This window comes from Meriones unguiculatus, chromosome 7 (genome assembly GCF_030254825.1).
Source record: "Meriones unguiculatus strain TT.TT164.6M chromosome 7, Bangor_MerUng_6.1, whole genome shotgun sequence".
Taxonomy (NCBI): Eukaryota; Metazoa; Chordata; class Mammalia; order Rodentia; family Muridae; genus Meriones; species Meriones unguiculatus.
In genome coordinates, this window is record NC_083355.1 from 25,955,934 (window position 1) to 25,971,031 (window position 15,098).

Below are 15,098 nucleotides of genomic sequence, written 5' to 3' on the forward strand. Positions count from 1 at the left end.
GAGTTACTACCACCTCAGCCACAGCTCCTGCTCTTACTTTTTTGAGATAAGATCTCGTTAAACTGCCCAGGCTGCAATTGAACTCACTCTACCCTAGAGGTGGCCTTTGAAATCCTCCAGCCTCAAGCCTCCCAGAGCAGCACCAGGCCCTACTAAACCTGCCTGCTGTTTTGGAACAAAGCTCAGTCCTTAGCAGGGAAGCGAAGGACTAAAAAAAAAACAAACGTAGGTAGGCCCAGAGAGTGGGAAACATACCACGTCCCACCAAAAGAGGGCGCATCAGGTTTCGCAGGAAAGAGGCCGGGGGCTACTAGGAAGATTAGGCTGGGTTTAGGAACCGCTAAAATGCCTCACCTCCGGGAGGACTGGCAATGAGGAAGCCCGCGGCACAGAAGGTTGCCCTCTCACGTGGTTGTGCAAGACGCGCAAGGTTTTGTGTGCAGTCAGACGAGCTAGGTAATAATAAAATGGAACTTCCTAAAATTAGCCCTGACGGCAGCTCCGGCCTCTGCTAGTCCGGAGGGGTTTGGCTCCGGGTGTTTTTGTGGTTGTTTTGCAAATGCCAGAGGTCAGTACGGGGCTTCACGCATGCTGAACAAGTGTCATACCCTCTGAGCGACGCTCTCAGCCCAATCTTGGGTGAGGAGAGAAAACGCCGCCTTCTCCTGGGCCACTTGGATGTTTATGGAAGCCAGCGGGTTGCACGCACATAGAATTAGAATAGTTTAAGCTTGCCTCCTGGTTCCAGACTTCCCAAGTATTTATTCTGGGTCCATTTCACAGGAGTGGGAAACCACCACGAGCCCCTATGACAGAACAGGTGAGCATCAAGTCAGGAGAAACAGGTGCCTTTAGGAAAGGGACAAGGCGCGGGGAGGAAGAGTTAAAGAAGGGGAGCGAAGAGGACCTTGGAAGGAGCCAGGAAAAGGCAAGAGTGGAAAAGCCAAACGAAGGGTTAGCGGGACCCTGGGGAAAGAAGGGGTTAATCCGGGGCTCGCCCCTAAGAAGTCTAGGGGAGTTAGCGGTCGGAGGCGGGTCCTGAGCACAGCCCAGGAAAACAACAGGCCGCCTCCAGCACCTTCACGGTTAAGGGGGATGGGCCCCGAGGAGAGCCACGTGTCGAAGCGCAAGGCCATTGGCTCTCGCAGGGTTGTTTGTGCGCGACCATTGGCGACGTCGGGCCGCCGGGACAAGCCGATTGGCCAGGCATTGGAGGCGCCGCCAGGGTAGGGGTAGGGAGGAGGCGGCCGAAGCGCGTCTCCCGGCCGAGCAGGGCCAAGCGGAGGGCCGGTGCCAGCGCCTCCAGCACCGGGACAGCAGCAGGAGCCGAGCCCGGGCAGCGGGCGCCGTCGCCATGCGCTGGGTCCGGGCGCTGTGGAAGAATGCGTCCCTGGCGGGGGCGCCCAAGTACATCGAGCACTTCAGCAAGTTCTCCCCGTCTCCGCTATCCATGAAGCAGTTTCTAGACTTCGGTACGGAGTCGACGTAGGCGGGCACCCGGGCGGTGGGCGCGGGGAAGGAGACCGTGGCAGTGAGAGGTTAACGCCCGAGGAAGAGGTCCTGGGTGCCGGGAGGGTTGGTTTGGAAGAGTATGGACAGGAATGGGTAAATGGCGAGGCGAGCCTGGCTGCCCAGAAAGAGTTAAGGGTGTCCCCTTCACACTGTTACTAAGAATGGGGGCACGGGGAAAGCGTTGCGAGGGATCATGGGGATTAAGAGGCAGAGAGGGCATAGGGCCCCATCCAGACATGATAGAGCTAGTCGGTGGGGGGAGAGATCCCAGCCGCTGAGAGGGGCGACCAGGAATAAACAGGGGACTTGCTGCTGGGAGTGCCAGGGAGATTCACTCATCTGGTAGACCCGGACTGTGTACCGAAGGGTGAGGTGCTTCTGAACCGAGCAAGGGAGAAATCCCGGGGCAGCTGGGAAGGGGGCCCTTTGAGTAGGAGGTGCTGATGGGAGGAACTCCCCTAACTGGTGATCCTCCACCCACTGCAGCTGTCCACTGGGCAAGGACGCTTGAAGATCAAATCTGGTCTGGCCTGGCGGTGGTTCCTAGCTGGGCAGAGCCCAAGTTACCATGAGGTAGTCAGGTGGCTTTCGCCCTGCCATGGCTGTCCCTGGGTTTCTGAAGATCACCCACTCAGTGTTCTGAAGGTGGAGGTGGCTCCAGGGCAGAAGAAAGCTTTGCCAGGTGGTGGATGGAGACCTTGTGTGGCATTCCTATGGTGCCACAATGGTGATTGGGAGTGGACCCAGGTCTTTCAAGAGTTGCATCACAGACAGGAGGACAGGGGAGGGGCAGACAAGACTTGAGCACCTGTTTTCCAGGACGTGCCTTTGTTTCTCCCTGTTCTGTGGGAGCCTGTGTAGGAATTCCTCCAAGGCCCACTCCAAGCCTCGGCAAAGTGTCACGGCTGGAAGGGGCTTGCAGTGGTCCTGTCTGCCTGAATGGGGAAAACTGAACCCCTCAAAAGGGGTAACGGAAGCAGGGCCTGGTTTTGATCCTGGATCCCCTGTCCCTGGGCTGACACTATTCATTTCTTCACTGCCTATTCATCTTGACCCTGGACCAAGGTCCCCATTGGCCTCACAGATGGTCGTTTACATGGCCAATTCTCCATTGGCATCCATCTGTGTCCTCAGCCTGGATGGGATGGCCTGCCCCAGGGATAATGCTGAGTTCCTACAGTCCTGGGAATCTAGGTACTGCACCCCAGAGAGGGTAGGATTTCTTAAGTACTTCTACCCCCGGGACAGTCCCTCGGGAGGAGTGCCTACCTAGAGGAATGGGGAAAAAAAAATTGAGATGACTTAGGCCAGAACAGTTGAGAACGAGCCCCAGGAACATCTTGCCTCCCTGGTTAGAGACAAATGGGGTTTTAACTGAGGGTCAGTAGGTGATACCGCCCCTGAAGTGTCAAACAGGGTGGTGGTGGGTCTCTGCAGTGCTAGGAGGGTTACCTTGCCGTGTGCCATGCATAGGTCACCTGGTCATTTCAGCCTGCCAGTCTCCACACGTGCGACAGTTCCCGTGGCTCGCAGCTATTGATTGAACCCTCTCTTCCCCTCAGGATCCAGCAATGCCTGCGAGAAAACGTCATTCACCTTCCTCCGGCAGGAGCTGCCCGTGCGCTTGGCCAACATCATGAAAGAGATCAACCTGCTTCCCGACCGAGTACTGAGCACCCCCTCAGTACAGCTGGTGCAGAGCTGGTGAGGCCCCTCACATCCCATCACCCCTCCGTGTTCCTCAGTTCTCGGGTCAGAGGCTAGGACAGAGGCGAGGCACAGGGGCTCCGAGAGGCTGGGGAGGGAGTGGCCCGGGATCGCGTGGAACACCCCAGCTTGAGCAGGGACAAAGGTCAAGTTCAGACTGTGTCTCGCCATCCTACTTTCATCCAAGAAAGCACAGCTTTCACAGTCAAGAGCGAAAGTCCTTGCTAGTGTCAGCAATAATAGCCATGGCCTGCTTCTGGAGCAGCCCCTGTTTGCCCAAGTAGCTTGAGAAAACGGGGGTGGGGGGGGAAGTGAAGATTCAATTATTCAAGTGGCAATTCTTAACTGTCTTGAATATTGGAGAAGCGCCCAGGTAAACACAGACAACACAGTCTTTTCCCAAAGCGTTCCCAGGGCAAGAATGGCAAATCGATTACAGGCAGCCAAAGACACACAACTCTGTGCAGGGCTGGGTAACTGGAGGCCGCTAACCACTAACCTCACACGAAATGTAAACAAAGGTGTGTCTGCCACTAGGCCTGTCCCTGGCTGATCATCAGTAGCCTTTTGTGGCAGCTGGGGACGAAATCTAGTCATCAGCGTTTGTCACGTAGAAAGATGAGGATTCCCCCGGGCTTGGGCACCTGTGTCATAGCTGTACCTGTGGGCCCAACACTGGCCTGTGTCTCGGCAAATGGCAGCAGCTGGCTGCGCAGCTCAGTGATAGGACATGCCTTTGCCTGTCATGCAAGGGCCTTGGGTTGTTCCTCGGCAGCTGAGTAAATAGTTCAGGCAATATGAGCACCGCAGCCGGGAGGCTGAGGTAGGACAGTCGTGATTGTAAGGCTAACCTGAGGAATTTAGCGAGAGCCTGTCTCTCTCGGAATAAAACCAAGGACTCAGTGGTAAGGCAGTTGCCTGCTCTAGACGAAGCCCTGTGTTCCCGACTCAGCAATCACACAGACAAACACAAAGACAGCAGAAATTTCCCCCACGGGGTCCACAGAGTTCCTGGGAAACGAAATCCTGCCATGATGGGCCAAACAAAGTGCAGTGAGCAGGGAAGGTTACGTTTTTGGGGTTTTTTGTTTTGTTTTGTTTTGTTTCATGAAATGCCATTGATTATGGCATCTCCCATTGCAGAAGTATAATTTGTGCATTTTGACACTTGTAAAACAAGGAAAGCGTAGATCACCCTGGCTTATTCTAGAGAGATGGTCTCCAGTATGGGATGGGGCCATGCACACAGGCCAGCTACGCTGTAGGTCCGTAATGTCGACCGAGGTTGTGAAGAAAACTGAGCAGGGAGGAGGCAGTACCTGTTTTTCCAGTGTTTGGGGAGGTTGAAGCAGGAGGATAATGAGTTCAGGTGTTCAAGACCCACCTAGGCAACAGATTGAAACATGTTTCAAAGCAAAACACATGGGAAAGTTGAAATGGATACACAGAAGGACTTGGATACTCAGAGCTAGGAAGAAAGGAAGGCTGGTGAATATCACTGAGAAGGTGAGGGGTGGGTGGAGGGCAGGGTTTGAATTTCGGAGGGCCCAGCTAAGTCATCCATCACTGAACCCTGCACCAGGAGGTCTAGGACCCCTGAGCCAATCTGCCTGTCTTGCTTACCACAGGGTGGCAGAGCTGTGGGCATGAGACAGAAGGCACCATCTGTTCTCCCAGCCCTCCTCCAGTCTATCCGGCTGACTGGCTTAGATGACTCACCAGTTGGTCCCTGAGTTCATGACAAGACTTCTCAGACCCCTTCAAAGGAACTGTTCTGGGGGGCAGCCAGGAAGGGTGATTTGTAGAGGTCAAGAGGAGGCCAGGAGAGGCTGCCCTCTGACTCCCCTTCCTGACCTTTCTCAGGAGCTTAGCCTGACTTAGTCTCCCCCTCAAAGCTTGGAAGGAATGCCAGGACATAGCAGGAGGGGGATGATTCAACATACAGGAGAACATGCCAGGGGGGTGGTTGGTCATCCTGATACATGAAATTGAAGCTGAGGGGGTTCACAGAGCTGGTGGGCCTCAGCCACAGAGCCTGGAGAGAGGGCCACTAGCCCTCTGATGAGTATAGAGCAGAACCTCCCCTTAGGGACAAAGGGAAGGGGCGTGCAGAGGGAGGGAGCTAGTGGCAGCCCGGTAGTTAATGCACAGCTACAGTTAATGGAGCGCTAAAGACCTGGGCTGATGCTTGAAATGATTAATCCCCAGATCAAAATAAACCTGATCAGCTGTTTCGGCTGCTCAGACTTGGAGTATCGGGGCCATTTTTGGTGGTTACTGGACGTTGGGACCATTCCCTGGGCTTGGCAGCAGCATGTGTGACACATATGACTTAGAGTCTCGCTGGGTACTCCTACGCAGCAATATGGCCTTCCTTGGGCTCAGCATCCTGGCCTGTCTAGCGGAGTCTCGGCTGTTTCTCAGGGTCCCACATTACTGAGTGTGAAATGCATCCTTCGTTAGAGTTACCACCTTTGCTGTGACGAGACAGCATGACCAAAAGCAGCCTGGGGAGGAAAGGGTTTATCTGGTATACACCGCCACACCGTAGTCCCTTACTGAAGGAAGTCAGTACTGGCTGGCTTTCCTGTGGCATGCTCAGCCTGCTTTCTTGTGGAACCCATGGCCACCAGCTCATGGGGTGCTCCACCCACGATGGGCTGGGCCCTCCTGCATCAACCAGGTATGAAAATGCTCTACAGACTTTCCTACAGCGAGTGTGATGGGGGCATTTTCCTGATTGTATCTCCCTCTTCAATGACCCTAGTTTGTGTCAAGTTGACATAAAACTAGCCAGTACACACATCTAGAGCTTGCTCAGTACCAGCCATAGCCCCATGCTTCTGGGCAGCAGTGCCTGTAGCTCAGAGATGGTGTAATTGTGTCAGAGGTTTCGGAGATAATGCAGCAGTGAGGACAAGGGGTATAGCAAAAACAAAACCAAAACTGAAAAACAAGCACCCGAGGGCTCGTGGATCATCAGGGGCGGCTCTGTATGCTGACTCAGACAGTCCTGTAATCTTCGTGATGTCCCCTAGCACACGAGTCTCCTCACCATCTCCACGTGAGAGATGGAGGCTCAGGAAGTGGGGAGACTTGGCTAAGGTTGATCAGGGAGTGCTGGTGGATCTGGGATTCGAACCCAGGCCACCGGTTCTGGAGGCTGCATTAGGGATGGGGACAGGAAGAAGGCTTTGTGTGGGGTTATGCCACAGGGCTATGACTTCCATGTCCTCCTGCAAGTCTGTAGGAAAGTAGGGCTCACCTGAAGAATGGCATGTCTCCTGGTGCTACCAGGGTCCAGAGAGGTATCCGTTGGTTCCTCTCAGGAGGAAGATCACCTGAAGAGGCATGGACAGGTGGGGAGGTGCATGCAGTGAGTCACTCCTGTCGCTGGGTCTTGTAGAGTGTAAGGAGTATGTGGAAGGGGCTGATTCAGTGGGTGGGGGTGCTATGTGTGTGTTGTGGCGATGGGTACCACCCTCTTATCTAGCTCCCTGGCTTGTCCACAAGGTATGTGGATCCCAGGCTTTGCCTGTGAAGAGCCCCACTCCCACCCCACAGAAGCCAGCCAGGCCTTGTCCTGAGCAGGATAAGAGGCAGAAGGTCCCTTGACGAGAGAGCCAGAGCCTCCTTTAAGTTAGCCTGTCCCTCGGCACACCAGCACACCTGACCTGAGCCACACTGATGAGGGATCCCCAAGGCATTTTTAGAGCTAAGCTCTACCCCCACCCTGAGCTCCCTCCCATGAACGCCAGCTTGTGGTTGGGTTGAAGCATCCCAGTCGCCTTCAGGGAACAGCCAGGGTCCAAACCCAAGCCTGCCGCCCATTCACAGAGTGTGAGATACGTGTGAGATACGTCTGCCCTCTCACTTCTTGCGAATAGCCGCACTCCTCACGTGGCCACGGGCCGGTTCACATCCTTGTCTCCAGCAGCTGTCGATGCTAGTGTGCACCCACAGGCGCACACTCTTTACCTTCACACACTTGCTCCTTTGGCTCAACCATCCCTCCACTCCCTACTCCCACATACTACTCGGGGGTGGCTGTGTGCCTTCTCTTTCCTTCTACTGCCTGCCTGTCCCTTCAGGTCTGCATTCCACTCCCCGGAAGAAATTGTCTCGGGGATGGGTGGGTGTCTGAGTGTTGGAGCATTGGAAACATTAGATTTTACCATGGAGGGGAGGCGCTTAGGCCCTAGGCCCTCCCCTCCCAACCTGGACACACACTATTTCTCTAGCCTGGCCCTTTCCCTAGTCTGGGTAAGCAAAAATCTCCCAGGTTCTTCCCTGGGTCCCAGAAGCACACCCAGCATCATTTCCCTGTGGAAAATGGGCCCTTTGAGGGGCAGGCAGGTGTGTGAGTCTCCACAGTGCCACCACAGCAGCCCCAACACCCGAGGGCTTGTGGAACATCAGGGGCTGCTCTGGGTGCTGGCTGGGACGGTCCCGTAATCTTCATGATGTCCCCTAGCACACGAGTCTCCTCATTGTCTCCACATGGGAGATGGAGGCTCAGGAAGTGGGGAGCCTTGGCTGCCTTTGTCAGCAGGTCCATGTGCCCTTGGTTCCACGTCACTGGCCATGTAACCAGTTTCACTTCTTCCCTTGAAAGTTCACTGCCCAGCCCTGCCTGGACCTGGAAACTGGGACTCTGTCCATTTCTACCTCTGGGCATGCACAAAGCCTCCTACCTTCTGTCCCCACCCACCATGAATTCTTGAGAAGGGTTCATGTAGCCCCCCCCATCTGCTCCCTCCCCTTCTCTCCCCTTGCCTCCCTCGCACATTCACCCTTCACGCTTGTTGCTCCTCTCTTTCAAAGCCTCTGAGCCCAGGTGGACGACAGTGGTCAGGCCATAGCAGTAGCTCAGCTGAATGTCAGCCACCGTCATGCCTCTCTCAGGAGACTGAGGTCCTCCTCATGCAGATGTCTGCATCAAGAGGAGCAACTCCCACAATCACCATGCTAGGTTCTGGCTGGGAAGGACAGGGCGGAGGCCCAGGCCAAGCCCGTTCCTGCTCCCAGTACGGGATAGCCTGAAGCATGGCTCAGCTGGTGACAGGTTTTGAGCATTCAGAGTACTCTCACCATGCAGTGGGAGGTACAGATAAGGACTCGTCTTCCTAGTGAAGAAACAAGCCCAAAGAGGTTCCCTAGTTAACCCAGGGCCACCCTAGAACCCAGCAGACCCAGCTCTTCTTTGATGTTTGAGCCAAAGAGCAGTCTCGGGGTGCAAGGAGAGGGGCATTCTACACAGAAGAGAGTGGAGGCCGAGGTGAGCTCCTCAGCGGCAGCCCCGTGGGTGGCAGGAGTTTCAGGAGATCCGAGAGGCTTTGCTGTCCTCTTACCCAGCTGGGGCACTGCTCCGGGGCTCGTTCCTGCCTCTCTTCTCAAGAGGTCTGGGCGCTCTGGATGGGTCCTCTCCTAGAGACACTGCTGGGCCTCAGGGGCTCTCGTGACAGGGCTCTAGGTAGTCCCTCCAGTCCTCAGGCTGGATGTGTTTCTGCCACAGGGAACAGAGGAAGGCTGGTTCTTCTGTCTTTCCAGAACAAGATACAGGCTGAGCATATCTAAAGAGGAAGCTAGTCATGGCTTAGTGGGGCAAGGGGACAGTGGCACCAAATTGGCACTATCTACTGCCACTTGCCGAAGCTCAGTGCCCTGGCCCCGTGTTCTGCTTTGTGTATCAATCTTTCCTAGTTGGAGAGGAGACCTACCCCTCTTGCCAGGCCCGTAGAGGCCTATAGGCTCACCCACACCCACCCTGCTCATTGGTTTTGCAGGGTAGAGTGAGCCTCCCTGGTCTTGATGGAGGACAGAGCTGGTCACACCTACTCAGTGGGGTTCCCTAGGCAGGTTCCAGATCACTGTGGGAAGGGCCCTGTGCCGGCTAACCTGACAGCTACACCCGTAGTCCACCATGTGCCTTAATTCCCCTGTGGGAGATACCAGAATTTGTCAGTAAAAAGGGCTCAGCAAGGCAGGTAGATGTCTGAGCCCTCTATTGCCATGGCCTTTGGTATGGGGGGCCTCAGTCCCCTGCTCTCTGTAGGAGGGGGTGATTTCTGGTCCCTCCTAAGGTTGCCGTTACAGGGTTCTGAAGCAAGGAAATGTGCTGTAAGGGAACTAGCAAATTCGAGGTTTCCTTGTACAACTTACTAGGTTGTCAGGGAGATGCAGGGCAGATGAAATGGGACGTTGCTTCTGTGGCAACGTCGGTTCAGCTCTGTGGCATCTGAGGGGGTGAGAGGGAGCATTGTGGTAATCTCAGCTGAGCCCATGGTCCCCTCTGCCTTCACACAGGTATGTCCAGAGTCTTCTGGACATCATGGAATTCTTGGACAAAGACCCCGAGGACCACCGGACCCTAAGCCAGTGAGTGAGCACCCTCCTCAGGGACAAGAATCTTGGTTAGGGCCCCAAGGATAGAATGCCAGCTGGGTGCAGGGAAGAGCCCCCCTGCCTTCAGGGATACCCCAAGAAAGAGGAAGACAGGCTGCTTCTGGGAAATCCAGGTCTGCTGGGAGAGATGCAGACCTGTCAATATGCCGAGAGGATGTGGGAAACCCTGCCCTCAGGAACAAACCTTCAGAGGAACTGAGAGCTCTAGCTGTAAACAGGAAGAAGATGTAAAGAGCTGAGAGAGGGCTTCAGGTGGGTGAGCACTGTGTGTCTGGGGCTGGACAGGATAGAGAAAATGGAGGAACCAATAGGAAACTGGGAATAAAGGAGAGCCAGGGGTGTCCCCAAGCCTGAGACTGGGAAGGAGCAAATGTCTGCCTTCTCTGAAGGTTCACCGATGCCCTGGTCACCATCCGGAACCGGCACAATGATGTAGTGCCCACCATGGCACAGGGAGTGCTGGAATACAAGGACACCTACGGCGATGACCCGGTCTCTAACCAGAACATCCAGTATTTCCTAGATCGCTTCTACCTCAGCCGCATCTCTATCCGCATGCTCATCAACCAGCACAGTGAGTTCTGGCTGCTTCGGAGAGGGCAAGGGGTCCTGGCAGGGCATGCCAGGAAGGGCACTGCCCCTGATAAGAAAGCAGGAGTCCCCACTTCAGCCGATGTGCCAGGGCCCTAAGTGCCGTTCAAGAACTGAAGAGTAACTGGCTTGAGTCAGGTATCCACATGCCTATAATCCCAGCACCTGGGAGGCTGAGGCAAAAGGATCATATGTTTGAGGCCAACCTTAGCTACATAGTGAGACTTCGCCTCTAAATAAATAGATAAATAAATAAATAAATAAATAAATAAATAACTGGCTCCAAAAGGAAAGTAAATGTGCAACATTGAGCTCAAATACATTGTTTTAAATAATTGTAAGTGTAAAATATGCTACATATTTAAACGTTTTAAAACAACTTTATTATTTTATTATTTATGCATATGTGGAGATCAGAGAACATCTCCTTCCATCGTGTGGGTCTTGGGGACTGAACTCAGGGCGTCAGGCTTGGCTGCAAGCACCTTTATCCACTGAGCCATCTTGCCAGCCACGTCAACATTTTATTCCCTCCCACCCAAAACTTTAAAAATTCTCATTATATCATATAAAAAACCCACACAGTTTGTTTAGCATTCCTGTCTAAGACTTGCTGTGCTGGTTGGCAAAGCGTAGCCATGTTAAGTGAGTTCTTTATGTCCAAGTCTTTTGAACAGGAAGCTGGTGGAAACTGTCTTAGAGTATTGCATGAAAGTATGTGAAGAGTACATTTGAAAACTGAGCTTGATGGCGCACACCTTAAATCCCAGCGCTTGGGAGGGAGAAGCAGGCGGATGTCCGTGAGCTCAAGGCCAGCCTGGTCTACAAATCAAGTTCCAAGACAGTCAGGGCTGTTACATAGAGAAACCCTGTCATGAAAATAAATGAATGAGGGGCTGGAGAGATGGCTCAGTGGTTAAGAGCGCCGTCTGTTCTTCCAAAGGGTTCAATTCCTAGCACTTGCATGGCTTCTCACAGCATGTTTTTAACCCCGATTCCCAAGGATCTGACACCTTCACACTAATGCACATAAAATAAAATTAAATAAAGTATAAAAAGTAAGTGAGTGAATGAATAAATGAATGTATACATTTAACAGGGTGTGATATGGGAGAAGCCTGTGGAAGATTGCGGCGGAAGATTGCGGCAGGGTGCAGAGGCTATAGAAGGCCTGAGATAGGGGGAAGACAGGACTTGGGGGGCATGCTTGGCATGGAATGCTTAGAGGCTTGCAGATGAGAGGAAGGGCAGGATGTTTAGGAAGAGGGAGGGCTAGCCCCTGTGAACTAGCCAGAATGCCCCTCCTTCTCCCCACAGCCCTCATCTTTGATGGCAGCACCAACCCAGCCCACCCCAAACACATTGGCAGCATTGACCCCAACTGCAACGTGTCTGATGTGGTAAAAGGTGAGCCCCTCCCCCCCACACCATAGGCCTGGCCCATAAAGGAGTTCCAGGGACCCCTCCCAGATAAGCAGGCCAGAGGGTGACCCATTCCCTGTGGGTGGGAGCCATGTCCCCATGGGTTTCGTGTCCCCCAGGGTCAATGCCAAAGGGAATGCCTACTGGGTCAGCCACCCATAACTCTGAGTGGCCCTGTCTCCTCTCAGATGCTTATGACATGGCTAAGCTCCTGTGTGACAAGTATTACATGGCCTCACCTGACCTGGAGATCCAGGAAGTCAATGGTAAGCAGATAAAGGTGAGGGGTGTGTGTGTGCGTGTGTTCAGAGCAATGGCGACAGGCCAGAGTAGGGGATCTGGGGGGTCAGACTCCCCTAGAGGGGAACTGCTCTATAAATCTGTTTATTATTTGGCACATGCATCATGTGAAGAAGACAGGCAAGGCCGCTGCCCTCACAGAGCTCGGTGCTAGGGAGGCCGAGACCTGTGATAGGTAACCGGCAGACATGTAACTGCATCCGCTAATTTCAAAGCCTCCTAAGTGACAGGAAGGACGAGGTACGGGACAAGAGGACAAAGAACTAGGGAGAGCGATGTGTGATGAGACACCTCCTTAGAACCCAAGACCCACTGGCTTCTTGGCCAGCCCAGGTCTGCCCTGAGACAACACGGGCTGCAGGGGAACGCTGTATATAAGACTGGGAGGTGACCTGGTGACCTTGCCATGCTTCTGCCCTTGGTCTTGATTCCCACAGCCACCAACGCCACCCAGCCCATTCACATGGTCTACGTCCCCTCCCACCTCTACCATATGCTCTTTGAGCTCTTCAAGGTAAGAAGGCTGCCCTTCTCAGGGGAGGGTGGGCACGGTCAAGCCCTCAGCCCTCAGCTTTAGCAGTGCCTTCTCCGCTCGCTTCCCTCAGTGCGTCCTCCCTTCCCTCCCCAGAATGCCATGCGGGCCACCGTGGAAAGCCACGAGTCCAGCCTCACTCTGCCCCCTATCAAGATTATGGTGGCTTTGGGTGAAGAAGATCTGTCCATCAAAGTATGTGTGTGGCCTCTGACCTGACCATGAGAGGGCACGGGGCTTGGGGTGAGGAGTGGAGGGCGTGACCTTGGAGGGCCTCTCACGTGTCCCTTGTCTCCCAGATGAGTGACCGAGGCGGGGGTGTCCCCTTGAGGAAGATTGAAAGGCTCTTCAGCTACATGTACTCCACTGCCCCTACACCCCAGCCTGGCACTGGGGGTACCCCGCTGGTGAGATGGCTTCCTCCGGTCTCCTTGGCTCCTGCTTTCTTAAATCCCAAGCTTACTCCACCCCCCTACCCCCCAAAGCTGTGCGATGACAGTCTCCAGTTGTGACCCTGGACTGCCCGTCTCTCCACTGCTTGCTGATAGGGCCCTGCATGCTGATTATCTGCCCATCTGCTTTAGCAGTCACTTTTCTTCAGTCCTTTTGTCTTCTCTTTTCTTCATGGCATTGCTGCATTGCTAATTGTTGTCACCTCTGTCCCTGCTCTTGTGGAATAGGCGGTCCTGGGCTTAGGGAATAGGCTCCAAGGAGCTTGTACCCACCCGGGCCTCTGGGTGGAATTCTCCTGTCCACCTTTCCTCTCCGGTTCCTCTGCAGTTCTGTGGCCTACCACCTACTCCCACCTTCCCCACCCCTGCCCCAGCACCCCTTCCCGTCCCCAGTCCAGCATCCCTGACTCACTTGATGACCCGTGCATCCTCTGTAGGCTGGCTTTGGGTATGGACTCCCCATTTCCCGCCTCTACGCCAAGTACTTCCAGGGGGACTTGCAGCTCTTCTCCATGGAGGGCTTTGGAACCGATGCTGTCATCTATCTCAAGGTGAGGTCCGTCAGGGGCGAGTTTGCTGCTCACAGGTTTCCGCCCCTCCCTCGTGCTTCCTGAGGGCTGAGCCTTTGGCTCCTCAAGCGCCGTAACTTTTAACTAATGTGGTAGGGAACTTCAGGGGGTGTCCAGGGTCTGTGAGTAAGGCCCCTCTTCTAAGGATCCTTTGGAAGGAAGGGGACCTTACAGATCTTGGCCTTGAGTTGAGAGGGTATGCGCCTTGGTCATGAATAGGGAACACACACAGCCTCCGTCCTCTTGATTCTTTTTGCCTCCCTGACCTTTGAGGGACCAGCTTTCTGGAATGGGCCAGGGTAAGACACAGAAGGCTCAGGCTGTTTTAGGGGCTTCTCTGGGCTCAGGGTTGTGTATCAGTTAATGTCTCATTATGGAGCTGACTTAGGCCCGGGTTAGGACTCCAGAGATGGAGACCATCGGGGCCTGGGTGGGAAAGGGTAGGCAGTGAGGAGTGGGGAAGCAGGACACTGATGGCAGTGCTTCCTAGGCCCTGTCCACGGACTCTGTGGAGCGCCTGCCTGTCTACAACAAGTCTGCGTGGCGCCACTATCAGACCATCCAGGAGGCTGGTGACTGGTGTGTGCCCAGCACAGAACCCAAGAACACATCAACGTATCGTGTCAGCTAGGGGCCTTCTCTCCCCGGCACCTAGGAGGATGCTGCCACCTCTGGATCCAGCCACCACAGGGACCTTCCCCATCCCCCGGGGTACAGTGGTGAAGCTGGGTCTCCCTGACGACCAGGTCCATCTTTGTAGAAATCTCAGTGGCCCATCTGTGGTGGTCCCTAAGTGCCAATCTGTCTCTATGGAGAAATCTAGGAGGTTTTCCTGGAGCCCGGTCTCCACGGTGATGCCTGAGGGTTGGGGATGGCTCTACCTGATGGGGTGCCCCAAAGATACTTTTCCATGGCAGTTCTCCCAAGACCAGAATTGTCAGGACCCCTGGGTCCCCCTCACTGCCTGCGTAGTCCTGGCCTCCCAAGTGGCTGCCCTGCTTGCCTTAGGCCCACACCCTGTACAGGCCGGGTCCTTTGTCAATGTTAAGAAGGGTGGATTGTATCCTCAGGTCTGGAGAGAGAATGGGGTGCACCCACCCCACACCACCAGGATTCTGAGGCGACCTTGGCGAAGTCGCCGCCCAGCATGTCCTCACGTGCACACCCCCTGCCTAGTGTACACCCACCCTCTCCTGCCTGAGCTGCAGACCCCGGGTCCCCGCTCTGCCCACCATGTGTGCACAGATGACTCGCCCCCCTAGGACGCCCCATGTACATAGCTGGTTTTGTAAATCTCCGACGCCTCACCCCTCCCCTCCGCACACAGGGGTTAAAGCCGTGTGCCCCTCCCAGTGGCTGGGATGGTGACAGTGACACCCGCAGTAAATAGGTGAAATGAGACTGGTGCCTGGCTGCCTTGCTGGGGGAGGGTGCGTCCACACACGCGCCCGTGGGAAGACTGGCCCTCTGGGACTAACTGTTCTCAGGACCTGGCCTAGCTGGCAAGCGGAGGGCACCACCAGGCAGGGCCATCCACTCAGGACACCTGATAGCCCGTAGCGCAGTGGCACTCAAGGCATAGCTCAGTCCCTTGGCCCAGACAGAAAG

The 15,098-nt window shown here is 54.8% G+C and overlaps 1 protein-coding gene across 3 annotated transcripts; it reads left to right on the forward strand.

The window, feature by feature from the left end:
- The first annotated feature begins 1,224 nt into the window (after positions 1-1,224).
- Pdk2 (pyruvate dehydrogenase kinase 2) lies at positions 1,225-14,891 on the forward strand. Of its 3 annotated transcripts, none has more exons than XM_021641635.2 (11): positions 1,225-1,472; positions 3,075-3,216; positions 9,526-9,597; positions 10,014-10,198; positions 11,533-11,622; positions 11,826-11,903; positions 12,375-12,451; positions 12,566-12,664; positions 12,769-12,876; positions 13,359-13,472; positions 13,981-14,891. In XM_021641635.2, the coding sequence occupies exons 1-11, from the start codon at positions 1,355-1,357 to the stop codon at positions 14,119-14,121; spliced, it is 1,224 nt and encodes a 407-aa protein (XP_021497310.1). In that variant the 5' UTR covers positions 1,225-1,354; the 3' UTR covers positions 14,122-14,891. The 3 variants fall into 3 exon arrangements, with proteins under 3 accessions (XP_021497310.1, XP_021497309.1, XP_021497308.1); XM_021641634.2 differs by lacking the exon at positions 1,225-1,472 and adding an exon at positions 1,729-1,879; XM_021641633.2 differs by lacking the exon at positions 1,225-1,472 and adding an exon at positions 2,056-2,194.
- Positions 14,892-15,098: the final 207 nt, after the last annotated feature.